A 27,971-nucleotide genomic window follows, 5' to 3' on the forward strand; every position below is an offset into this window, starting at 1 on the left:
TCATCATTTTCTGTTTTTTTCTCTCTTCCAGTGGTGAGATGAAATGGCCTGATGGAAGACGTTATATTGGAAAATTTAAGAATGGCTTACAGCATGGGTAAGTAATTGTAAAAATGTACCAAGGTATAATGTGTTCTATAGAAAATTTTGTTTGTTCCTGGAGTAGAGTGTCCAGGTAATAAAACAGAAAATTAGTTGAACTCTCTAAGAGCTGAGATAAAAAATAGTCAAGTGTGTTTGGTGTTGAGAAAAGGGAAGATAATGATTAATTCTGTAGTTACTTCAAGTTTCATTTAAAAATTAAAAAATTTTTTAAAAAAATCATTCAAGTTTTTGAACAAAAACCTGAACAAGTGCATTTTGGGAAACACACGTGTGTGCATACATACATTACATACAAATATATATACAAATATATGTTTGCATGCATACACACAAACATGTACACCTTGAAACCTCAAGCTGCTCAACCCAGATTATAATAATAATGAAATTATTGTATACAGTGCTCAGGTGCACCACAACTTGTCAAAAGTGCGTATAAAGCATATGCAGTAATGTACAAATGTCTGGAAACTGAACGGTGTATGAGTCAGATACATGCTTGCGTGTGTATGGAGGGGAGAAAATCAGGTGTAGTGTTGGTGAATCTCAGGAAGCATGGAAGTTTTGAAGGATGCAGTGCTCCGACAAATTACAACTGATGCCTTAAACCCTTTATCATTTAAACTGGCCATATCCAGTCCAGATATTTTACCTGCTTTACATTCAAACTGGCCATATCTAGCCTCTCACATCTACCCTACATTGACACTCTAAAAATACATAATGACATTATTGAAGTTTCAAAGCTATGAGATAATGCATGGTTAATTCAAAACAGTATGAATGACTAAAGCATTATATTTAACAGTAATCTGAACACCAAAAAGTTAATCTTTTAATTATTAGTACACTTGGCTATGTTAATTGACAATCTTGGAAAGCTAGGGCTTTCAGGCAAAGAAAGGGACCGTGTAACCAGTGCTGGATTAATCATTAAGCAAAATGAGCATTTGCTTAGGGCACCACAGAAATGGTAAATGATGCACAGCACAAAAAAAAATATTCAAATTGATTTATATGATCAGGAATATAATTTCAAAATGTTCATGGTGTCATAATGAAGATCTGGTCAAAAGACTTTGCAATTAAAAAAAAGTAGGAGAAAACTTTTCAAATATAAATAAAGGGGAGGTATACAAAAATAAATATTATTTTCCATCTTGTTTCATTTTGAAACATAAAAAAAATTATTTATTATTGTTCATATTTTGAATAACATATATATGGGGGCAGCAAAATCTTGTAAGGGCTTAAGGGCAATTATGGGTCTTAATATGACCCGGAATGTAGTGCATACTTTGAAAATTCAATGAAACAGTAAAACTGTGTAAAACCTTTCCAAAGTTCTACATGTGATATTTATCATTTTTGTTATGCAAATTTCAGCAACTGGGCTGTTTCTTTGTTACAAAGCATTTCCTTCTTTATTGGAAGAATTCAAATGATTAAAAAAAAAAAGATACAGGTACATTATTTTATTTTTATTTATTTATTTATGGTTCTCAAAATTATTTATCAATATATGTGTTGTGTTTCAGAAATGGAAAATATATTGTACCCAAATCAGACTCTGAAGAAATCTATGAAGGTTGCTGGAAAGAAGGCAAAATGAATGGGCTGGGCTCAGTTATGTAAGTAATTTTAATTAATTATTTATCTTTTAGTTTTTACTTGTTTCAGTAATTAGACTGTGGCTATGCTAGAGCACCACCTTGCAGAGGTTTAGTCAACGAAATCAACCCAGCATTTATTTATTTTTTTAAAGTTTTGTACTTATTCTGTTGGTCTCTTTTGCTTAATCGCTAAGTTACAGTAAACAAACCAACCTGATTGTCAAGTGGGAGTTAGTCAGAGGAGACAAACACATATGCATATTTATATGACAATCTTTCATAATTTCCCTCTACCAAATTCATTCACAAAGCATTTGTTGGCCCCAGGGTTACAGTAGGGCTCTCTTGCCTAAGGTGTCACACAGTAGGACTGAACCCTAAATAACATGGTAGCAAAGCAAGCTTCTTAAGTACACAGCCATGCCTGCACCTACATGGAAGGACTAAATTACTAGACAAGCGCTTCCTCCTCCTTTTGGCAAGCTGCAATCTGCTGATCATATACATATAACCTTGTCTTTGATGCCAGTCCTTCACACAAGCATCTTATGATTTGTTTAGTCCACATGACTCTGTAAGAGGCATAGAGCCAGTTTCCTCGGTTTCTCTGGAATATTTCTCCCTGGATGGGGAACACCAGTCTATCACAGGATTCCTCATTTTTGCCAGCTGAGTGGATTGGAGCAACATGAAATGAAGTGTTTTGCTCAAGAACACAACACATTGCCCAGTTCAGGAATCAAAACCTGGAAAGATTCCTTAATCTCTGAGGTACACGCCCTGTTGTGTAACATTACTCCAGAGATGTTTCAGAAAAATCTCATCTTAGCTGCTTGTATTTGCAATCGTACTCTTTCAGTCATTGTCCAGTATTTATGGACATAGGTGAAGATTGGTACAAAGACCAAATTGAAGAGAGCAAGTTTACTTTTTTATTGACCTCTCCTCTTCTGAGGATCAAATGCTAGAACTGGTGCATTACCATACCAGAACTTATGATGATGATGATGATCTCATTGACCCCAGACTTAATTTTAATGGTGGGAGGAGTTTAATATATTATTGGTTTCAAATTCTGACACAATGCCAGCAATTTTGAGGGAGGGCTAACTCGATCACATCAACCCCCAGTGCATAACTGGTACTTTTTTTTTACTGACCCGAAAGGATGAGAGGCAAAGTTAACTTCAGTGGAATTTGAACTCAAAACATAAAAAGGGACAAAATCCTAAGCATTTTGCCTAGTGTATTAACGATTCTGCCAGCCTGACACTTTATTTGTGCTTGTGGCACATAAAAAGCACCTACTTCAGTCACGGAGTGGTTGGCGTTAGGAAGGGCATCCAGCTGTAGAAGCACTGCTAGATAAGACTGGAGCCTGGTGCAGCCTCCTGGCTTCCCAGACCCCGGTCAAACCGTCCAACCCGTGCTAGCACAGAAAACGGACGTTAAACGACGATGATGATGATGATGATATATATATATATATATATATATATATATATATATATATATATATATATATATATATATATTAGCATCTATGTTAATGAAAGTGTGAAAGTTAAATGTTAAGTTGGAAATCTCAATTTCAATTTGGTGAGAGAATTAATGCTGTGTCAGATGTCACAGCATTAACATGAATACTGTTTGGTTCAATTTTAGAAAATTAGGCACAATTAAGGAATTTTCTGTCTGAAAACTAATGTGCCTCACATTCACCTAGAGGAGCTGGGTGGGTGACTTTTAAATTTATCTATTTGATTTTATTCATTTATTTGTTGTTACTACTATTTATTATTGTTATTATCATCATTAGCATCATTATTACTGTTGTTGTTACTGTTGTTATAAATAAGTTTCTCCTTCTTTGACTATTTTATTTTGCATGATTCCAGGTATCCAAGTGGAGACCGCTACCAGGGTTATTTCAAAGATGGACAAAAGTTTGGGCATGGGGTTTTGCGCCAGGGTAAGCACATGTCCAGTGTTGCCAGTGTTTACATAGGAGAATGGATGGCCGACAAACGTAATGGATATGGAGTATTAGATGATGTACTTCGAGGTAAGCATGAATGACTCTCAGATAATTCATTTATATTTTTCATTCATTTTTACATCTGTTTTTCTATGCTAGCATGGGTTAGATCAGTGGTTCTCAACCAGGGTCCATATAAAATTTTGTTGTTAACATTTATCTACAATAAACTGGTTATACTTCTGCAAATTACAAAACATTTTAACAATTTTTCCATACAATTTTTTGTTATTTAATTCTGTCAAGCCAAGTGTAATTGTAGTTGTGGTTGATGCTGGTGTCATGTAACTGGCATGTAAAAAGCATCTTTCGAGCATTGGGCCTCATGAAGACAATGTGGCTGAGCTCCTTTCAAGCGTTGGGCTACACGAAGGCAATGTGAATGAGCTCCTTTTGAGTGTTGGACCTCATGGAGGCAATGTGACTGAGCTTCTTTTGAGGATTGGGCCTCATGGAGGCAATGTGGCTGAGCTTCTTTTGAGTGTTGGGCCTCATGGAGGCAATGACCGAGACCTTTGGCATTATGTCATGCTTGAGAAGAAGACTCATCAAGGCGAGCAAAATGGCAGTCATAGCAGATACTGGTGTCGTGCAAATGGCACCCGTGTTGGTGGCACGGAGAAGCACCCATTACACTTTTGGAGTGGTTGGTGTTAGGAAGGGCATCCAGCCATAGAAAACCATGCCAAATCAGACTGGAGTCTGGTGCAGCCTTCCAACTTGCCAGTCCTGGTCAAACCATCCAACCCATGCCAGCATGGACAATGGACTTTAAATGCCGCCGCCGCCAACTTTTTTAAACACTGAATGGATAATGAGGGTCCATTAGAGTAAAACAGGAATCAAAGAGGTCCATGAGTAAAAAAAAGGGTTGAGGACCCCTGTTTTGCAGCTGGATGCCTTTCTGGATGCTAATGATTGTGTGTTTTTTTTAACTAAGAGATCAATTTCAAACTTCTTTGAAGTCAGAAAAATAGCAGATGAAGTGTTGACAGGAGGAATGGCGACACTGCTTGTTGCTCACAATTTTCACTGAAGGTCATATATAAACAAACACTTAAATACAGCCATTCAACCTCCTGTCAAACCGTTCAATCCATGCCAGCATGGAAAATGGACACTAAATGCTGATGATGATAAAATTTAAACTTTGTTATTACTTCAAATTTGTGTGTCCTGATCAATAAATCTATTCCTTTAACCTTTTCATTACCGTATTTATTTTGAGATGCTCTGTGTTTCTTTCAGTTACTTAAAATATAACAAAGAATTTAGTAAAATAAATTAGTTATGATTCAGCTAGTGTTAGGAACATAAATTGTGACCAAGGTTTGGTGGAAGATTTTAATTCAAAACTTATGAAAACAAAACATTTGTGCTCAGAGCCAGAGCCATTTTCAGTGGGGTTGATAACGAAAGGGTTAAGAATTGTTTCTCTATTATATATTTTAACCCTTTTGTTACCATATTTCTGTTGAGATGCTCTGTGTTTCTTTCAATTAATTTAAAATATAATAAAGAATTTTGTAAAATAACTTAGTTATCATTAAGCTAGTGTTAGGAACATAAATTGTGACTAAGGTTTGGTGGAAGATTTTAATTCAAAACTTATGAAAACAAGACATTTGTACTACAGAGCCAGGGGTGGTTTCAGCCAGGTTGGTAACAAAAGGGTTAAATGATGATGATGAATAGTGTTGTTGATGATGATGATGATGATGTTTTTTTTTTTATCTATTTGAAGGCGAGAAATATATGGGAATGTGGCAAGATGACCAAAAACATGGTGGTGGCATTGTGGTCACTCTGGACGGCATGTATTTTGAGGGGAATTTTGTCCAAGGAAAACTCAGTGTAAGAACCACCTTTTTGCAGTTTTTCTTTGGTCTCTGATAATTTTTCAATTAGTCTTTCATCCAGCAGTGAATGCATTGGTTTGTATACAAACTCAGTAACTACTTTATTATTTAATGTTAAGCCAAGGCTCTTATTTTCTGTTCAAATCTTGTAGACCAACTACGACTCTGTATTAATTTATCTTATCTTTTAACCTTTACTAATAAGTCCTCTCTGCAAGCCATGTTGAGCTAGTGTGACAGAATAAACTCATCAAACCAGTATGATCTCAAAACTCAAATTCACAGCCTTTACATCAGACTTGGTTGTGGAGAGAACATGTTGAGGCCTTTGTCCTGCAGTGGACTAAACATAGGCAGTCCACTCCAATAATTTCCTCACGGGGTGAGCCAGCAGACTCATTAATATTTTCCAGAAGACTAGAAATAAACACTTGCACTTGTCTGACAGTGATGCTCATTTACAAACATCACATGATGTCTAGACAAAGGGTACAAACACAGACATACATACATCATAACATTGCACTCAATATTAAGTGGTTAAGTGGTAAACACAATTGGACAACCAAAGCAGGAGAATAAGCCGTACTAATCAGAGCAGGCTTCTACTCTTCTGCTCATCAGTTAAAGTAAACGCAATACTCTGACAATATACTAGAATAAAGTTGACCATGAATTTAATCTAGGTTTTTTTCTGTTGATCAAATCTACTCTCAATGCTCTGGGTTTTCATAGAAGACACTTTGTCCAAAGTGTCATGCAGCAGGATTGAACTCAAGATTACATGGTTGGGAACCAAAATCTTCACCACACAGCCACTCCCGTACCTCTACTGTTTAGTATTTATAGATGGCAAAATGCTGTTAATTTGCTGTTGCCAGTACTGCCTGACTGGTCCTCATGCCGGTGGCACGTAAAAGCACCCACTACACTCTGAGTGGTTGGCATTAGGAAGGGCATCAAGCTGTAGAAACTCTGCTAGATCAAGATTGGAGCCCGGTGCAGCCATCTGGTTCGCCAATCCTCAGTCAAATCGTCCAACCCATGCTAGCATGGAAAGCGGACATTAAACGTAAAAAGCACTCATGCCAGTACCATGTAAAAATCACCCAGTCTACTCTGTAAAGGGGTTGGTGTCAACAAAGGCTTCCAGCCATAGAAACCTTGCCAAAGCAGACATTTGGAGCCTGGTGCGGCTCTGGTCACATCGTCCAACCATACCTGAATGGGAAACAGACACTAAGTGAAATTGATGATGATGTGTGTAAATACTCAAATTTTCAGAGTTATTTGACCCAAATGAAGAAGAATTAGTGCAAAAGTTTAAAAGAGAAAAAGAAATATAAAATTTAGCGACAATTATTTTCAGAATTGTTGTTACATGTTCCATTAATTCCTGACTTATATATTTATAGGGTTTTGGACTGATGTTAACTGATGATGACAGCTGCTATGAAGGTGAATTCTCTGGAATCACTCAACTAAACGGTAAAGTAAGTATACCGTTTTGAAATGTTTTATATCAGCCTGTGATGAAAATTTATCAAGTTTCTCTATAGGAGGTGAATTCCAAACAACAAAGCAACTGTAGAAAGGACAAAACTATTTGTGTGTTTGTATTATGAACCAAAATATAGTGTTCAGTATATACTAATAGGGTTAGTGTATCTATTTATCTGTAAATAGCCAACAACTTGAAATAAGAACGACTTAAAATTTGGCTGTTGTATCTTGGAAGGGTCATTGTACTAATAATAAGCATGCACGCACGAGTTCTATTTCACCTCTTTATTATTATTATTGTTGTTGTTGTATTTAGGAACAGTCATGTTGCCAGTTTAGCCAATAAAAACATTAATCTTAATCTTATTTCGGCCAGAGTTCTTTCGTCACACTACTGTGACCTCATCAGTGGTCCTTTGCTTTCTTCTTTCTTATTTGTGTGTCTCTCCTTACTAACCGTCAGCCATTTTGTATTTTGTATTCCTATTGTATGTGTCTTTATTTGCACATGCATATACCCCTATGTCTGTCTGTTTAGTTAGTGTGTGTGTGGGGGGAGTACCTGTAATATTTGTATCTCCTGTTTATATACACATTTGTGTAATTTGTTTTCGTTTATTTTGTTCGTGTTTATACCTACTTATTATTTTTTTTTGTATTTTAATTTTTTTTAAAATTTTGTTAATGTATATTTTTTTATCATTTCTAATGTGTCTATTATTATTATTATTATTATTGAGAGAGAGAGGAATGCATGCCATCAAAGTGACACTGGGGAAAAATATAAGAAGCCCAATATACCCATCATGACTATCCGTCTGATAAGGGTACACTAAGCACATGCATCACAACCATACATGTGCAACATGGTGATCTCATATGAAGATAAACAGTGCATGACCTTGCAGGTGGGGGCTCAGTTAGAATTTTCTTCTGGTCGAGTAACCCATCCTGCTCAAAAGGTCCCTGAATAAGGTTTGTTTAAGGATGATGAACGAAACACCCATGTTTCCAAGGGTGAATTATCCAGACCCCCAAAGAATTCCTCTCAACACATGGCTATGGTGCTCTCCCACTACTTCTGCTCGTGATCAGAGATGCACATATTGTCAGTCACTTAGGGATATGCTCAACTGGTTAAGATCAAACAACTGACAAGCAAATCTGTGGTATTGAGCAGAATATTTGCTGTAGCCCATCTTTTATACCATGGTAAAACAATGTACAAGATAACACCTCTAATCAGTTAAGATCAGAAGCCATGAAAGCCACTGCCTGGCATTGCATCAGGGCATCGTCGTCGTCGCCGCCTTCTTCTTCTTCTACAAATTTCAGGCCTTGTGCCTATAGTAGAAAGGATTATTATTATTATTATTTCCTTTTTTTTCAGGGTACATTACGACTACCAAACGGGGATAGTCTTGAAGGACATTTCACAGGTTCTTGGAATGTTGGTATCAAAGTAAATGCTACATTCCATAAAAATCTTCCTCCTGAGACAGTCAAGAAAGCAGACCTTACCTATGGGATCCACTCAAAGTAAGTGAGATATTGCTACAGTGAGTGTCACTCACATCAACAATTTACTCACATTCACACAATCAGTATGCATGCTACTTACTTCATTGAAGTTTGTGGTGCACTCAACCTCACCAGTATTACAATGATTTTATTCAAACCACAAAGGTGAAACAAAGAGGGTACAATACACGGGACACCAGTATTACGAGCCATCACCTTCCCTCTTTGCAGAACATTTTGATATGAACATCGTTTTATCACAGAGAGAATTTCATTTTAGCACTGCAAGTTTTAATGCACAAATCTCCTGTTGCCCGCAGAAATCTACTGTACTTTCTCAATGTCTCTTTACTGAGAACTAGAAAAACTGGGTCTTTTACAGGGTGATATGTAACTCTAATGACTTAGTACAAACTGCTAACATCTTGATGGTTTGGACACCTGTAAATCTATTTTAGTTACTAAGATATTCAATAAATTAAATGCGCCCTTTTAAAGCCTAGCCAGGCTCATGGGCCCAGTTTCCTGGTTTCAATGGCATATGTGTTCTCGGCTGGACGGGACGCCAGTCCATCACAGCATTACTCAATTTTGCCAGCTGAGTGGACTGGAGCAACGTGAAATGAAGTGTTTTGCTCAAGAACACAATGCATTGCTCAGTCCAGGAATCGAAACCACAATCTTACGATCATGATGCTGACACCCTAACCACTAAACCATGCGCCTCCACTATTAAGATATTACTTTCAGTAAAAACATAACTGCATGAATTATAGTCTGTCCCCACTTTCCTTCCTTCTTGAGTCACAGTCTTTATTCTCCCTTATATGTACCTTCTTGTCCCTTGAGGCTATGCTCTGGTACCCTGTGACCACCATCCTTACCACATTTCCAGCTACTTACATCCACCCTTGTGTAATGCAGGGTAACCATGTATCTCCTCTAAAGCAAGATACCTGTGCTCATCCCTCTGTCATACTTTTAGCCTTCAACACTCGGCATAAAATCCATTCCCTCTCTCTCTCTCTTTCAAATATATGCCCACCCATTTGAAGGGGCCTTTTCCTTTTCGTTTTTGTCTTACAAGTTACTTGTAATAGATGTTAAATGACAATGAAGCTAAGCTTTTTACGAGCTGCTTATTAATGGATTCAAAACTTTCTTATTTCCATTCTTCTTTATTACAGAACTTATGGTACATTATCTGTGCCAGCAGACCGTAAATGGGAAGATATCTTTAGTCATTGCAAGTCTATGCTTGGTTATAATGGAGAAGGCAAAGCAGACCCAGCTAAAGCTTGGCAGGCTGTGGCTGTTATGATCTCCAGTGGGAAGAAATCATTGAGTGACCAAGACTACAAGTGAGTAATCCTGTTTTCTTCCTTATTTATTTTAGTTTTATTTACTAGTCATATTTACTCCAAATTCAAATATATATAAGATTTTAATCCCAGTGAAATTTTGCATTTTTTTAGTGGAATTTTGTATTGATCAGTTATAAAGCATTAATCAGTTATAATGTAAACCTATGGAAAAAGAAGAGTTATACATTTATCCTTATTTATCATTGATCCAGAATAACATTGTATACTATATTGTGAACCATTTTATGTTTATCACAAATCGATCTGGGATAACACAGATCAGTGATTAGTCAAAGGTTCTGCTTCTTATGGTATTTTTCAGTTACTTTTTTATCATTTACTGGTCATATGTTATTAAATTTTACTCTAAATATTTTCCCAAACATGAAACAATATCATTGTGCATGTTTAAAAGCTATTTGGAGGTATTATTTGGGTAAGTCAGAGGGAGAACTTGGGATCAGGAACAAAACCTATTTTACTATATGTTCTATAATTCATTTGTCTATGATTCATTTAACATGGTTGATTTTTTTTTAATCAAATACCTGTGATAAACAAAGATAGATATATATTTAGAATTTCCTACTAATACATACATACACAGACATATATACTTGCTTCGGCAGTACATATACTAAACTTGGAATGATACAGAGAAGATTAGCATGGCCCCTGTGCAAGGATGACATGCAAATTCGTGAAGCATTCCATGTTTTATTTTACTAGGCATAGGAGTGGCTGTATGGTAAGTAGCTTGCTTACAAACCACATGGTTCCAGGTTCAGTCCCACTGTGTGGCACCTTGGGCAAGTCTCTTCTACTATAGCCTCGGGCCGACCAAAGCCTTGTGAGTGGATTTGGTAGACGGAAACTGAAAGAAACCTGTCATATATATGTATATATATGTGTGTATGTATATGTTTGTGTGACCCCCCCAACATCGCTTGACAACCGATGCTGGTGTGTTTACATCCCTGTAACTTAGCAGTTCGGCAAAAAAAGACTGATAGAATAAGTACTAGGCTTGCAAAGAATAAGTCCTGGGGTCGATTTGCTTGACTAAAGGCGGTGCTCCAGCATGGCCACAGTCAAATAACTGAAACAAGTAAAAGAGAGACATCTATAAAGTAAATAGATGTCATCGTTTTTGAGAGAAATTTATTTCTAGAAGCAAAATAATATCCTTTGATGCATTTAAATCTGTCACCAAGTATTTAGTAAACATACCTTGTGCAGTTTTTCATGATTTAACCTGCCTAGGCATTGTGCTAAAGAGTAGTGTCCACATAATTAAAAAGGTATAATGTGGGGGTGTCTATACATATGTTTCTCTATATTTTTTGCATTGTTTTTCTCTATTACTAAACCTTATATGAACTCCTTCATTTTCTCAACATTTCTAATCAAGAAACTATTCTATTCATTGTTTAATTACTTAGCATTTAGACTAGCCATATCAAATATTCTCTCTGCTTTATGTTCAAACCAGCTAGATCTGACCTTTCACATCTAACCTACAATGTCATTCGAATAATAAAGAATTACATCATTGAAATCTTGACTCTACAAGATCACTCAGGATTAACTGAAAATGATGTGAATTAATAAGCGTTACATTTGATGGGATAATCAGAATACTAACTCTGAACAATAACTCTGAGCACCTTTTCAAACTCCACCTGTCTAACACCCGTGGACATGTTTTCAAAGTCAGAAAACAGCACAGCTCCCATGACTTTCGGAAACATTTTTTCACGCTAAGAGTTGCTGAAGCATGGAACAGACTACCAGCATCAGTTGTTAGTTGTCGGAGCACTGCATCCTTCAAAACTTCCATGCTTCCTGAGATTCGCCAACACTACACCTGATTTTCTCCCTTCCATACACATGCAAGCATGTATCTGACTCATACACTGTTCACTTTCCAGACATTTGTACATTACTGCATATGCTTTATATGCAGTTTTTGACAAGTTGTGGTGCACCTGAGCACTGTATACAATAATTTCATTATTATTATTTAAAAGATTAATTAAACTGGATATTGTTTGGTTTCTGTTCTTCAGCTGCTCCCTTTCTAAAATTAGACTAATGTCTTGCACTCTTGATGAACTTGAGAAAATTCCTCCATATTCCGAAGGGAAAATGACTGTGGAATATTATCATAAAATTGCAAGTTATCTCTCAAAGGTATGTAAAATATTTTATTGAATTAATCCAGTTTGGTTATTCATTGGTAGATATATAAAAGAAAAAAAATCAGTGTGTTTATTGGTGTATTTTGTCTAATGTGCTAATGGTTTTGCCAGCTCATCACCTTACCTTGTACCTATACTAGAAACAGTAGTAGTAGTAGTAGTAGAAGCAGCAGTATTTGCTGCTATTGTTATTGTTGTTGTTGTTAGAAGAAGTAGCAGTAGTAGGGCAGAAAGCTAGCAGAACTGTTAGCATGCCAAACAAAATGCTAAGTGATATTTTTTCCAGGCATTACATTTTGAGTCCAAATTGCACCAAGGTCAACTTTGCCTTTCATCCTTTCAGTTCCAATAAGTACCAGTCAAATACCCCCACCCCTACCCCCAAATTTCAGGCCTTATACTCTCTTTACTCTCTCTTTTTACTTGTTTCAGTCATGTGACTGTGGCCATGATGGAGCACCGCCTTTAGTTGACTCATAAGGCTTTGGTTGGCCCAAGGCTATAGTAGAAAACACTTGCCCAAGGTGCCATGCAGTGGGACTGAACCCAGAACCATGTGGTTGATAAGCAAGCTACTTACCACACAGCCACTCCTGCACCTACAGTAGAAAGGATTATTGTTGTTGTTATTATCGTATCTTTTCCTGAGTTATCTATGTCATGTCTCAGAACCATCCAGCAGCTTAGAGAGATGCAACACTTTTCTCAACACATGAGCTGTTCCAAGTATTGTTGTCGATTGAGTACTTCTTATGAAGTTTGGCATTTGCAGCTTTTGATGCCAGAATATTGCTTTCTTTGAGTTGGCCCCAAGTGCAGCAATCACAATAAGTGCTACACTCACTTTTGAGGATCTATGGATGCATTTCACTTCCAATGCTAGGTCTTGGTATTTCTCGACTTTCTTGTCCTCTGTCTTCACAATATTCTGGTCTGTCACAATTGTTATTGAGTGAGAGAGCAGCACACCATCAAAGTGATGTGGGGGTACAAATATACAGAACCCAATATACCCATTGTGACTGGTGTACAAATGCACAAAGCCCAATTTACCCATCATGACTACCTTGTCTGATAAGAGTACACCAGGCACATGCATCACAACCATACGTGCATGACATGGTGACCTCATATCAAAATAAATCTTCATGAACTTGCAGGTGGGGTCCAGTTAGAATTTTCTTTGGGTCAAGTAGCCCATCCTGCTCAAAAGGTTGCTGAATAAGAGTTGTTTAAGGATGATGAAGAAAACACCCATGTTTCTAGAGGTAAATTATTCAAACCCCAAAGAATTCCTCTCAATACATGGCTATGATGCTTCTCCACTACTCCTTCTCATGAGCAGAGATGCACATATCGTCAGCCACCAAGGAACATGCTCAGCTGGTTAAAGTCAAACAACTGACGAGTAAATCTGTGATATTGAGCAGCATATCTGCTGTAACCCATCTTTTACACTAAGACAAAACATGTACATGATAACACTTCCAATCAGTTAAGATCAAAAGCCATGAGAGTCACTGACTGGTATTGTATGAGAACAACTTGTTATTATTAAGGCGGCGAGCTGGCAGAATCGTTAGCACGCCGGGTGAAATGCTTAGCGGTATTTCGTCTGCCATTACATTCTGAGTTCAAATTCCGCCGAGGTCAACTTTTCCTTTCATCCTTTCGGGGTCGATTAAATAAGTACCAGTTACGCACTGGGGTCGATATAATCGACTTAATCCATTTGTCTGTCCTTGTTTGTCCCCTCTGTGTGTAGCCCCTTGTGGGTAGTAAAGAAATAGGTATTTTGTCCGTCGCTGCATTCTGAGTTCAAATTCTGCCGAGGTTGACTTTGCTTTTCATCCTTTCAGGGTCGATAAATTAAGTACTAGTTACACATTGGGGTCGATGTAATCGACTTAATTGTTTGTCTGTCCTTGTTTGTCTCCTCTATTTTTAGCCCCTTGTGGGCAATAAAGAAATAAGAATGGTTAGCATGCCAGGCAAAATGCTTAGCAGCATTTTGTCTTGTCTTAATGTTCTGAGTTCAAATTCCACCAAAGTCGACTTTGCTTTTCATCTTTTCAGGTTTGATAAATTAAGTACCAGTGAAACACTGGGGTTGATGTAATCGACTAGTCCCCTTCCCCAGAATCTCATGCCATGTGCCTTTAGTAGAAATTATTATTAAGGTGGTGAGCTGGCAGAATCATTAGCATGATGGACGAAAAACTTAGCAGTATTTTGCCCCTTGCTACATTCTGAGTTCAAATTCCGCCAAGGTCAACTTTGCCTTTCATCCTTTCAGGGTCAATAAATTAAGTACCAGTTGAGTACTGGGGTTGATGTAATTGACTGTCTCCCTCCCCCAAATTTCAGGCCTTTACCTATCGTAGAAAGGATTATTTGTAGTAGTAGTAGTATAAGCAATGCTATAATTTCCTAAATGTGTTAATCATTTGTCTGTACATAGGTTATTATCTGATATTCTGTCCAAAAAAAAAAAAAAGTGTGTTCAATTTGACTCTTCTCTTCTTCATTTAGGCTTTTGACACAAAATTCCACCCCATTGGAAAGCTCATAGATGGGTTGGTGGAAGTATTCAGGGCTGCCTACATTGGTATTGGAGCCCATCCCAGACTGTTGCTGCATGCTGTTCAAGAAATCAAATCTTACGTTAAGAAAGTCTACAGGGTTATCAGGTAAGCAATGTCTGATATTAGTACTACTGCTCAGTACATCTGTGTGTGTGTGTGTGTGTGTGTGTGTGTGTGTGTGTGTGTGTGTGTGTGTGTGTGTGTATGTGTGTGTGTGTGTGATTGAGAGAGAGAGAGAGAAAGATAGAAGTATATGTATGTGTGTATTGGTTTTTATGGATGGATGTGTGTTGACACTGATCATCACTAGTTTACTTCATGATAGAGATATCTTCTGTATACATGTTTGAGAGAGAGAGAGATAGTGGGACATGCTAGAGTAGCTGTGTTTGTGTGTTAGCACTAATTGATAGCTTTGTGTATAAGCTGCATATGCATGTAATGTGTGTGTGTGTGTGTGTGTAGGAGATCAACAATGGCTACAATGTGGATTTTGTGAGAAAAACATGTGAGGTTTCAAAAACTGCTAACAGGAAAGATTAATTTCATTTATTTCAATTTATTTACCCTTTGCTTATTGCAAGACTAAATCATCTTAAAATATCTGAAACTTGTTGCATGTTTTGATAAAAAGGTAAATATTTTCCTAATTCTAAAGCATTTTCTCCTTTTGTTTTTTGAAAGTACACTCAAAATAGATCGTGTTTTCAGGAAGTGATATAAGAAGAAAAACATAAGCAAGGATAGAAAATAGTGTCCAGAAGAAATTGTGAGAAGAACTTCCTAGCAAGAAGCAAGCATTGTGGGAATCAAAATGATGATTAAATTAAATGGAGAAGCTATTGATGAACTCTCTAAACTATCACTTGGCCTACTAGAAACATTTGCGGTCAAATCTCCCTTAAATCACTGAAAAAATGTCACATTGGATAATGTAGTCCAAGATATACAAAAGCTGAAACAAAAAAAAAATGAAACAATCTGGGGCTGAACGTCATCTGCTAGACTCTAATTAGAGTAGAAGATGGGTGGCAAGCTGTCAGAATCGTTAGCACACTGTGCAAAATGCTTAGAGGTATTTCGTCTGCTGTTGTGTTCTGAGTTCATATTCCACCGAGGTTGATTGTGCCTTTCATCCTTTTAGGGTCAATTAAATAAGTACAGTTACGCACTGGGGTTGATGTAAATGACTTAATCCCTTTGTCTGTCCTTCTAAATGACTCAATCCCTTTGTTTGTCCCCTCTATGTTTAGCCCCCTGTGGGTAATAAAGAAATTTTTAAAAAATCAGAGCAGAAGACATTACAAGTTGTATGTCCTCTCTCATGGCACTGTAATAATTATTTCAAATTTTGGCACGAGGTCAGCAATTTTAAGCGAATTTGAATACATTGACCCCAGTGTTTGACTGGTATTTCTTTTATCAACCCCCGAAAGGATAAAAGGCAAAGTTGACTTTGGCAGGATTTGAACTCAGAACCTAAAGCTAGAAGAAATACTTCATAGCATTTTGTTTGATGTATGTGCTGTGTACATGGTAGAACACCTGACTGGATATCTCACTAGCTTTAGTCTTTTAAAAAGCTTTCAAATGAAAGCAAGCTACAATTTTTAGAATTTTATTATTTGTTCATCATCATCATCATCATCATCATCATTTAGCGTCTGCTTTCCATGCTGACATAGGTTAGTTAGTTTGACTGAAGACTGGTATACTGTAGGGCTACACCATGTTCCAATCTGATTTGGCATGGTTTCCATGGCTGGATGCCCTTCCTGACACCAAACTTCTATAAGAGTGTAATGGGTGCTTTTTATGTGGCACTGTCACAGGTGCCATTGACGTGACACCAGCATTGGCCATGTCTATGATTTCACTTGGCAAGTCATACAGTATTTCACTCTGCAGTTCTTTCCTTTAATTTTCAACACTCTTCGATGTTTCCCTTCCTCCATGCCAATTTTTCTCTTTCTTTTTGTCTAATTTCTATCTCTCTACCTATCAATTATATTCTGTAGGATTTTATTTCCTGATCTGCCCTCCTCTTCAAAACCAGTAAGAATCTACAGCTGCAACAGAGTCCCACCTGCTGAGGATAGTGAACTAAAAAGTGAACAAGACTTTATGGTTAGTGACAATCCAGATGAGAGGTTAGTTGTAGCAATATTTCACAACTTATTTATTTCTGCAACACTTAAAAAATGCCATTAAATCTTTATATATTGAATGGCTCTCTCGTTGAACTTCTCAGTTATTCAGTTACCACAACAACCTGATTACTCTTTTACTTGTTTCAGTCATTTGACTGCGGCCGTGCTGGAACACCGCCTTTATTTGATCAAATCAACCCCAGGACTCATTCTTTGCAAGCCTAGTACTTATTCTATCAGTCTCTTTTGCTGAACTGCTAAGTTACAGGGACATAAACACACCACCATTGGTTGTCACGCAATGTTGTGGGGACAAACACAGACACACAAACATATACACACACACACACATATATATAAACATATATATGATGGGCTTCTTTCAGTTTCCATCTGCCAAATCCACACACAAGGATTTGGTCGGCCCAAGGCTATAATAGAAGACACTTACCCAAGGTGCCACACAGTGAGGCTGAACCCGGAACCATGTTGTTGGTAAGCAAGCTACTTACCATACAGCCACTCCTGCGCCTGTTTGAATTATAGTGAAGTACCATATCTGAAGGCATATAAGGCATGTTTTCCCCCAAAAATGCCTAAAAAAAATCAGTTTGCATTTCATCAGTATCAAAACTAGTAAAAAAATATAAAAGAAAATATAATGGAATATATTCTATCCTCCACTTGGCTGCTAACTTTATTTAGATGTACATCAAGGGACCTGGTAATTGTATGAGACTTCAGGCTATGTCTAATTACTTGCAGAGACTCACTTGAGGGAACCAATCTTCATTAAAATAAACTCCAAATATTATTCAATGTGTTATCTAATTTCTTGCTCCTTACTTCATCATCATCATTCTCATTTATTGAACTTTGATATTGATTTCAGTGAAGTTGTTACGCCAGCTCGTCTTCTACATCCTCTGTTGCTTCCCAAAATATACCCACCACTTTTTGATCTGTATGCTCTCTACAATGACAAGGAAGATGAAAAATATTGGGAGCGCGTTTGGAAATTGAATCGCCAAGGAGATATGGCACTGATGGCTTATCTCGGCATTGACCAGTAAGTAAATCACACATAAATACATACAGTTTAGACAGTGTCTCAGTTTTTATTTTTTCAATGTTTTCTCAATTTCCTGTGAACAATTAAAATGATCGAATAAAAGTTGAATTATGCAGTAGAAGCAAATCTAGAATAAAATCTTCATTTATATAACATGTTTAATGTATGTGCGTTGTTGAAAAGCAAGAAGCTGCAGTTTTATGAAAAAAATCCCTTTATAGACATACTGTATAAAAAAAAAACACAATATGCTTCAGAGCTAGGCAAAACGAAAAATCACCCTTTAAGTGATTACAAGAGCTTCTTCTCTTCTTCTTAATCCTTTTTGTTCCCTGTGGAGCATAGGGCCTCAACAGTTGCTTTCCACTTTTTGTGGTCATTGGCGTGTTTCTTGGCTACTTCCCATGTCAGGCCGGTGGTCCTGAGTTTGTCCAAAATGCTCCGCTTCCATGTCTGCTTCGGGCCTCCTCGCTTCCTTTTCCCCTGCAGGTTCCAGTCAAGTGCTTGTCGTGTCACATTTGAGGGTTCTTTTCGCAGTGTGTCCCCGATCCATCTCCATTTCCTTGTCTAATCTGAACATGTATGGGCTCCTGGTTGGCCCTTTCCCACAGTTTGGTGTTTGGCACTCTGTCAAACCACTTCAGATGGAGGATCTGCTGGAGACATTTGTTGATGAAGGTCTGGATCTTCTTGTAGTTGCTGCAGGTGGCTCTCCATGTTTCAGAGCCATACAAAAGCACAGATTTTACGTTTGAACTAAATAAGCAGAGTTTGATTACAAGAGCTACAGATATGTATTTCTTCATTGTTGCAGCTTGTCAATGTCGCATCTTTGTGTCACTTCTGAAACAAGATCAAATCTGCTAGTCTCAAGTATACAGATAGAAATTTGACATGTATTGTGGAACAGTTATGATGTTGGTGAAAAGTGTTATGATAGCGAAGATGTTACGATGTTGCTGTTTAGTTTCAAGGCAGAAATTTTGAAGAAAGGTGGTTAACCAATACCATTGACCCTAGAGAGATGAAAGGCAAAGCTGATCCTAGCAGGATTTGAACTCAGAGTGTAAAAAGTTGAAGCTAATACTATAAAGCATTTTCCAAGGCTATAATAAGCCTGCCAGCTCATCACCTTAATAATACTTGTTTCAAATTTTTACACAAGGCTAGCAATTTTTGGAGAGGGGTTAGTTAATTATATTGCCCCCAGTGTGCAACTGGTACTTACAATACATTAATTAAATAGATGTTAGAATTACTTTTGATATTTAATTCAGTTTGTTTTTCCTATTTCTTACTTTTTACTCCATAAAGGGAATTATAATCCTTTTCATTTTACTTCTTCTTCCAGGAAGTTTTGGTTAATTGAAGATAAAATCTTTCAAGGTAACAGACAGGTAAGATTATAACATAATTTCTTTCATATTTCTTTCTTTTTGCACACCAGACTTTTTGGCTGACTTTTTGGAAAGGTGGTGGGGGTGCCGTGCCCATGACCTTTGCAGATAGGGGAGAGGTTGATGTGGTTGATGGTTACTCTGAACCTCTGTACATGTAGGGGAACTGTTGGGGAAACATTGAGGAAATGTTGAGAAAGTGTTGGTGAAAATATGAGCATGGCAGGGAAGAGATCAAAAGAGTTGCAGATCTAAAGAAAAAGAATTAGATGAAATGTAAAATGGTTTGTTTGGAGTCTGGTGAATGAAAGATAGTAAAAAAGGTTGAGATGTTACAAGCAAAACAACAAAACAAAAGCAAAGCAAAAAAAAAAACTAGTAAAGCATTAACTCCATGAAGACATTGTTAACCCCAGTTGAACTTCATTAACACCACACCAATAACCATGTAAAATAAGAGAGGTATTTCTGTCGCACACTGTACTACTTAAGAGGAGGCACAGTTCCACAGACCTGTACATAGTCTCCATCTCTTTAATTTCAGTCACATGGCTTGGGTTGACTTATGACTGTGGTGGATGGAACTAACTTGTCTAAGGTGACACACAGTAGGGTCAAACTCAGGATCATATGACCGTGAAGTGAACTGTTTAACCACAAGGCCTTGCCTTCAGTCTGCTTTTTCAGGTCTCAGATGATTTCAGTGATAACCTAAATATTCCTCAGTTTGTATTTGGTCAGCTTTGTTGTCTATGGATTATTATTTGTATGGCTTATCTGTTGCAGAAACTGTCTGAGATCCGAGATCAGTGTTATGCTGCTGCTGTTGATATGCTGCAGCAAATAAGGTAGGTGCATTTGCTTTCATTCAAAATCCTTTTTATTTCTTTTCTTTTCTTTTCCTTATTTCGCCTTTCTCCCCCCACATACAAACGACATTCATTCTCCCAATGATATGTATGTGTATATATAGAGGCAGTGAACTGGTAGAATCATTAACATGCCAGGTAAAATGCGTAGCAGTATTTTGTTCATCTTTATGTTCTAAGTTCAAATCTGTCGAGGTCGACTTTGCCTTTCATCCTTTCAAGGTTGATGCAATAAGTACCAGTTGAGTACTGTGGGTTGATGTAATCGACTTACCCCCTCTCCTGTAATTGCTGGCTCTGTGCCAAAATTTGAAATCTATGTGTGTGTGTGTGTGTGTGTGTATATATATATATATGTGTGTGTGTGTGTGTGTGTGTGTGCAAGAGAGACGACTATATATATATATATGTGCAAGAGAGACGACTGCGCTGGTATGGCCATGTGGTGAGAATGGATGTGGATAGCTGTGTGAAGAAGTGCTACACCCTAGCGGTTGAGGGAACCTGTGGATGAGGTAGACTCAGGAAGACCTGGGATGAGGTGGTGAAGCATGATCTTCGAACATTGGGCCTCACCAAAGCAATGACTAGTGACCAGGACCTTTGGAAATATGCTGTGTTTGAGAAGACTTGGCAAGCTCAAATGAGACCATAACCTTGTGGCCTATTCTAGGGGTGTAACCAGCCCACTTATACGTACCTTTCCTTCTTTGGACACTAAACTCTGCTTGTGAAGACCTGTTGAGGCAAGTGAAATCGAAATCAAAATCAAATTCAATGACTGGCATCTGTGCTAGTGGAGCGCTAAGAGTACCATACGAGCGTGATTGTTGCCAGAGCAACAAGCTGGACTCCGTGCTGGTGGCACGTAAAAGGCACCATTTGAGCGTGATCATTACCTGTGTCGCCTTACTGGCACTTGTGCTGGTGACATGTGAAAAAACATTCGAATGAGGTCGTTGCCAGTGCCGCTGGACTGGCTCCTGTGCAGGTGGCACATAAAAAGCACCATTTGAGCATGGCTGCTGCCAGTACCACCAAACTGGCCCTTGTGCCAGTGGCACGTAAAAGCACCCACTACACTCTCAGAGTGGTTGGCGTTAAGAAGGGCATCAAGCTGTAGAAACTCTGCCAGATCAGATTGGAGTCTGGTACAGTCATCTGATTCGCCAGACCTCAATCAAATTGTCCAACCTATGCTAGCAGGGAAAGCAGATGTTAAATGATGATGATATATATATATATATATATGTATGAAGGTTACAATGGACACAGGTTTGTGTGTCACATAGATTGCTATGTTCAGAGTTTCACATAGATTTATTAGAATCCAGCTTGCTTCTTTCTTGTATTAGTTGTCAAGTAACTACTATACTGAGTAGTATTACAAGTTATGAACCATAGAGCAAATGTAAGAGAAATAAGGATAAACATGAGTTTATACTATGATTCCTACACATATTCACCATTATGATTGTCTAAATTCCAGTGCATGTGCACATACGCGCATATGTGTACATACATACGTATATGGTAATTAAATGAAAAGCTTCAAAAAACAGGCATCTCTTTGCTTCTGTTAATCATTACAATATATTCTATATCTTACAGCACTGCATTCAGTCCATGTGAAAAGCTGGCCGTGATACAAAGAACTTTCTTGGAAATTACAAAGGTAAGTTGGAACTAATCTTCTTCAGATTATCCTAAACCAGCTATAGGTAAACTGTGGCCTGCAGGTCACATGCAGCCTTTGGGACTTTCTGAATGTCACATCTAACAAAAAAATTACCTTGTTTTTTTTGTGTATTTTAGTGGTGCAGCTCGCCTGATGATGAGCCATGTCTCATGCTGCCTGCTTCTCAAAAACAAGTCACCTATGCCTGTCCTAAGCCAACTTTACTAAACGATTTAATCTGTTGTCCTCTAATGTTATTCTTTTCCGCTGAGGCTGTTGCTCAACATAATACTATTTGCAGGTTCCCTCTGGCTCAATATCAAAATCACACCATGTTGTTGTCTCCCTTCAATGATTGTCTCTCCCCATCTTATCATTTTGTTTTTTACTGTAACTGTTTTAATGTTAAACTGTCTACCTTCTCTTGCTCTTGATGGCAGGTATATCCTGTTTTGGTAAGTACCACTGCTTGATTCAGCAACACTGAAACTATTTTGAACACTGGTTCTATTTGGTATATTGGCCTATTATTATTTCTTTAGTAATTAGCAGTTGTCATTATCTTTAGAAATAATCTTTAGTTAAACTATCGCTCGTGGTTATAAGGTGAACTGAGTCTCCGGTGTATTCATCCTTTACTATCTCATTATCGACTGTCAGCAGCCTTTACTTTTAGCTAAACTAGTCTAAAATATCACTAGCAGTTTATAAGTTAAAATAACTTTTGATCTCTTCTGTTGCAAGTCTTACACTGTCTCTGGGCAGAACACTGTATTCTGCATACCTTAGTTCTTAAAATTTTCAGAAAGTATGTACAGGATCTGGGAATGTTATGTATTGTACACTACTATCCTATCCAAAGAGAGCATTTAGCTTGCAACCACATAATATTACTAACACTACCAAGTTTGGAGCTAAGTACCAATTCTTTGAGCCCTTGTAACTTGTCAAGAGATTTCCTGTCATAAAGCACTGTTACATATTTATTAATTATTTGCTAAGAAACATTGTGAAAATCTTTCATAATTCCATTTGCACCTAGGATGGTTTATATTGTGTGGTTCAATATTTAGTCTTTGTCTAACAGTTAGTCCCATGCAGCTGGCTTACACACCAAGCAGCAAGGCATGTCTCCAATCATCTCAGTTTTGAACATAGTCTCCTGCATCTTCCCAGACAATGCCAAGTTGCTTCAGATTTTCTTTGAAGGTGGTGCACCATATCTCCTTGAGTCTCCTTCTTGTGGCATTTATTGTATAAGATGACTTGGACCTCCATTATTTTCTGAAAATCAGAAAACATGACCTGCAAGCCTCACTCTTCTTTTTGCCACAGTCTCCTTCAAGCTGCACAGATTGGTTCTTCTCAGGACTTCAGAGTTTGTGATTCTGTCCTTGTAAGTGATCTTGAGTATTCTGCGTCAGTACCAATGATAGAATACATTAAATAACTGAGTGATCTTAGTAGTCATTTTCCAAGTTTCTCCTACACAGGTTTGCTGTTGGCAAGAGAACATACTCTACCCCTTTGGCATTCAGATTATGCTGCTAAATGTAATGTTTATTTTATTCACATTGTTGGTGTTAGGAAGAGCATCCAGGCGTAAAAACCATGTAGCCTTGTGTAGTCTCCTGCCAGGCTGACTCCTGTCAAACCATCCAGTTCTTGCCAGCATGGAAGGCAAACGTTAAACGATGATGATGATGATGGTGGTTGTGATATCTTGTAGCTTATGATGTGATTGTTTATTTTTAGAATGACATTGTAGGATAGGTGTGAGAGGCTGGATCTGGCTGGCTTGAACATAAAACATGGTAGAATATTTGAGCTGGATGTGGCCAATTTAAATGCTAAAGGGTTAAAGGGAGGTTTTTTTGTGGGTTGGGTATTAAATGAATTAGTGACATTAAGTAACCAGGTTCAACTCGTTGCAATTACGCGAAAGTGTCGTAAGTCCAAAGCATTGCTTTTTCAGAAAAGGAAGAAATAGTTTCACCATTCCATTTCTTTTTACATTAGCAACAGTTTCATCTTAACAATAATACTTTGTTGGTTGCATAAAATCATGACTCCATGCATGATATTTTCAGTCAGAAATATTTTTGCAAAACTGTCATATGTGGGACTTACTACAATTAAAAAAAAAGCTAAACTGTTGTACTACACCATGACAATTTCATATCTTGGCATCTAAAGCAACTGGAGATATGATAGTTTGACCAAAAGAACTAGCTATTGCAAGCAAAATTAAATATTGAAAAAAAAAATGCATTTGGTCAAATTTGGACATACAATAGTTTAACATAATAGCAATGAGCTGTATTTTACAACTGCCAACAAATGAAGACTAGCTAAAAGGATTGTGAATACATCTTATTGAGTCAAAGTAAAATCCTTTAATTTGGTTCACACCCACAGTGAACTTTATATTGAATATTTTGTCACTTGGACTCATCTTCTCTAAAACTAGCATTGGTTTTTCTTCAAGGAATATTCAGATTTTAATTTGAGATATTTTACGGAGCAGTTGTTTGGCAGAATCATTAGAGGGTCAAGCAAATTCCTTGCAGTAATTGTTCTGGGTCTTTGCATTCTGAGTTCACATCCTGTTAAGGTTAACTTTGCCTTTCATCCTACCAAGCATCTCTAAATAAAGTACCAGTGAAATGATAGGATTGATTCTCTCTCTCATTGCCCCAAATCCATTTCCAGTGTTCCCAATGATAGATAAAGTACCAAGTTAGATGGAGTACATTGGAGTATCAGTGAAATACTAGGGCTGATTCTCTCTTTCTTCTCTCTCTCTCTCATTCAGCTTCCCCACTCAATGGTCCCACTGGTAGATAAAGTACCAAGTTAGATGGAGTACACTACCATCACATCAATGAAATAAGTGGACCTTCATTGATGGGAGTGGGGTTTTTTTTTGGTCTTTTCTTTTTGTAGCTCTTTAGATATGTCTTCTACTATGGCCACAAACTGACCAGTGCCATTTGAGTGAAATTTGGTCGATGAAAGACCACTGTGTGTATATAAGCATGTGCATGTATGTACATATTTACATGGAGTAAAGATTTTTGCAACATAACATGGCAGTTCTGGTTTAGGATGAATGTTGCTGTAATTTAGCCCCAGGAGACATCATCCCCAGCTGGCTATACGACATGATCTGTGTCCTTATATTTTCATACAGCCAGCTGGAGACGATCTAGATTACAGCAACATTCGTCCTAAACCAGGACTGCCATGTTATGTTGGAAAAAATCTTTACTCCAAAGTACTGTTGCTGAATATTTCTCGTTGTGAGGTTTAAAAATAATAATTTTCTAACATACTTACATATATCATCACCATTTTAACATCCTCGTTTCCATACTTGCATGGGTCAGATGAAATTTGTTGAGGCAGATTTTCTATAGCCTGTTGGACTTCCAGTTGCTAACCTTCACCTGTTTCCAAGCAAGCTAATATTTCCTCAGACATGTTTTCCATGGAAGACTGGAAACGTACAGCATCGCTTGAATGGCAATGATGCTCATTTATAATCATCACATAATGCCAAGACAAGGACACACACACACACAAATGCATACATGTGTGTGGTGTGTGTGTGTGTGTGTGATATTTAAAGGTATAAAAGCTACATGGGTATATTAAATACACCCTGAATTTCAGCAGTGCATATTCAAGAAAATGTGTCAGCAACAAAATTAGCTTATGGGAGGCCCAGATTCACATCTTTTATCTTTTAACTGTCTCAGTTAACTGGGGTACAGAAACAATATGGAAGCCTGTGGCATGTGTGTGTGTGTGTGTCCTCTAATCTGTCTTTATATGGTTTATGTATGAGAAACAATATCGCTATTTATGCGGCAGTGTCATTGTTTGCATATAGCATAAAAACATGTTTGGCTGCTGAGCAGTTTATCTTGTAAAAGACTTGAGGAATAAATACCTTACTTGGAAACAAGGAAGAATTGACAAACAGGAAGTGTATTCAGCCATTGAATACTACCCCAACAAGTTTGATCTAAACCATATTAGCATGGAAGAAACAGACGTAAAAATTTGTTTTGTAACCTTGGTAGACTGCCTTACGCTTGGAAGATGTGGAGAGTATGGTCAAAAGAATTAACCTAGTACCTGACTGGATCTTGTTCCATCTCTGGAAGAATGAAAGTCAAAGTTGATCGTCAAAGGATTTGAACTCAAAGAGATAATACTAAATACTGAAAAGCACTTTATGTTGTACTACACTATTATTGACAACCAATTTTTTTTTTATTATTAATTAAAGGAGTAGTAAATGAATTCTTGCATTTGTGAGACAGGTGTACTTGTTGCTTGGTGGACTTTTGGAATAACTACCACTGCCTCAAGGAAATGGAAAAGGCAAGGAATTGGGTGATTGGTTAACCTTTTAGCATTTAAATCGACCAAATATGAGACAAATATTCCACCTGTTTTATGTTCAAACTGGTTAGTTTCAGCCTTTCACATCGACCTTACAATGTCATTCTGAAAATATACTATCATCATCATCAACACCATCAACATTTAACATCCAAAATCTGAAAGCTACAAGATAATACCTGATTAATTCAAAACAATGGGAATAAATAAGCGTTACATTTGACAGAGTAATCTGAATGCTAAAGGTGTAATAGTTTATTTACTAATCTTTTAGTAAATAAAAGAATTGGCTGTCCATAAGAGAAAAGTACTTTTATGTTTTGCAGTATTTAACCATGTCTACTTATTCTATCAATAAATCTTTTGAATTAATTTAACAAAGCCAGTATTTATACTAACAGGAATATCTACAGTTGCACCCAATTAATAAGAATATGATGCAAAAGTAACCAGAGTTCAAATCCTAGTTCTGCTGCTTTTACTCTGACCATGTACAATAGATGATTGCACAAAATCCGTTTATTTAGCTTGGATTACCTAACAGTTAGTAATAAAATCTCTTCTTAATAAATCTCCTTACCCCTGTATCAAAATCCTGTATATTATTGCTGCTTCCTATATCATGAGTCTCCAGGAATTATTTTCCATGCTGGCACTACATTATTGACATTCTCCCTAAATGCTTTCAATTCTTTCTTTTAACTCTTAGTGCTGCTTACATTTACCGACTTATAGCTTTGGTCACTCAATTAACTTCTTTTGTTTGATGTGTCTTACCTTCTCTTACTTAAAAATTTTTCATTTCACCTGGATTTAAAACTAAAACTGCTACATATGTAACAATAAGGTGCTTCTTTTTAAATCTCTGTTTGAAGAAATGTTTGATGCGTTCCTATTATGTTGTTGTTATTTAGCCCTAGGCTGGCCTTCTGACTGAATCCATCCATGATGTAGGTTGTTCAATGTGTAGTATATCCAGGGAGATTTCACTGCTATTTCTAGCAGGTTGAGCTAGTACATAGAACCACCTCCCTCCTATGTGCTATTTTTACTTGATGTTAGAACTGTAGTAGAATTAAGAAAGGTTTACTAGTATCTTTGGTTGTTGTTGTAGTTGTTAGGTAAATTTCATCCAATTAGTGCAAGCATAGAAAAGTGGATGTTAAAACAATGTTGATAATGATGATGATGATGCCTATTGTGATAATTGGTAACACTGGATGTTAGTGAATGCATGCTTGTAACAGAAATTTTATTTGGCATTAGGTATGTAATATAATAATAATAATAATAATAATAATTGTGTACAGTGCTCAGGTGAACTACAACTCATCTAAAGTGTATATATAATCAGGTGTAGTTTCGGCGGATTTCGGAAAGCATGAGGGCCTTAAAAGATGCAGTGTCATGGCAGTCAACAACTGACGCAGGCAGTTTATTCCATGCTTCAGCAACTCTGAGCGTGAAAAAATGTTTCCGAAAGTCATGGGAGCTGTATTGTTTTCTGACTTTGTAGGCATGTCCACGTGTGTTAGACACATGGAGATCAAAAAGGTGTTCAGTGTTGTTGTTGGTGAGGTGGTTGATAACTTTGTGGGTGTTT

At 37.3% G+C, this 27,971-nt stretch overlaps 1 protein-coding gene and 1 non-coding gene across 5 annotated transcripts in view; both read left to right on the forward strand.

The window, feature by feature from the left end:
* Positions 1-27,971, forward strand: part of LOC115214897 (alsin) — a 138,441-nt gene that overhangs the window by 102,808 nt on the left and 7,662 nt on the right. For 3 of the 4 annotated variants that reach the window (XM_036505223.1, XM_036505222.1, XM_036505224.1), the window contains exons 18-32: positions 32-97; positions 1,644-1,736; positions 3,617-3,783; positions 5,501-5,610; positions 7,031-7,108; positions 8,509-8,657; positions 9,827-10,000; positions 12,073-12,196; positions 14,737-14,894; positions 16,808-16,939; positions 17,832-18,008; positions 19,363-19,408; positions 20,195-20,256; positions 21,889-21,952; positions 22,396-22,410. In XM_036505223.1, coding sequence (XP_036361116.1) covers positions 32-97; positions 1,644-1,736; positions 3,617-3,783; positions 5,501-5,610; positions 7,031-7,108; positions 8,509-8,657; positions 9,827-10,000; positions 12,073-12,196; positions 14,737-14,894; positions 16,808-16,939; positions 17,832-18,008; positions 19,363-19,408; positions 20,195-20,256; positions 21,889-21,952; positions 22,396-22,410 — 1,615 coding nt within the window. The remainder of the gene's footprint in view (positions 1-31; positions 98-1,643; positions 1,737-3,616; positions 3,784-5,500; positions 5,611-7,030; positions 7,109-8,508; positions 8,658-9,826; positions 10,001-12,072; positions 12,197-14,736; positions 14,895-16,807; positions 16,940-17,831; positions 18,009-19,362; positions 19,409-20,194; positions 20,257-21,888; positions 21,953-22,395; positions 22,411-27,971) is intronic. The other variant, XM_029783932.2, reaches the window with a different exon arrangement.
* LOC115215268 lies at positions 10,617-10,723 on the forward strand. Its single transcript, XR_003881969.1, has one exon. It is a non-coding gene; the product is annotated as a U6 spliceosomal RNA (small nuclear RNA).

Source organism: Octopus sinensis, linkage group LG8, assembly GCF_006345805.1.
Source record: "Octopus sinensis linkage group LG8, ASM634580v1, whole genome shotgun sequence".
NCBI lineage: Eukaryota > Metazoa > Mollusca > Cephalopoda > Octopoda > Octopodidae > Octopus > Octopus sinensis.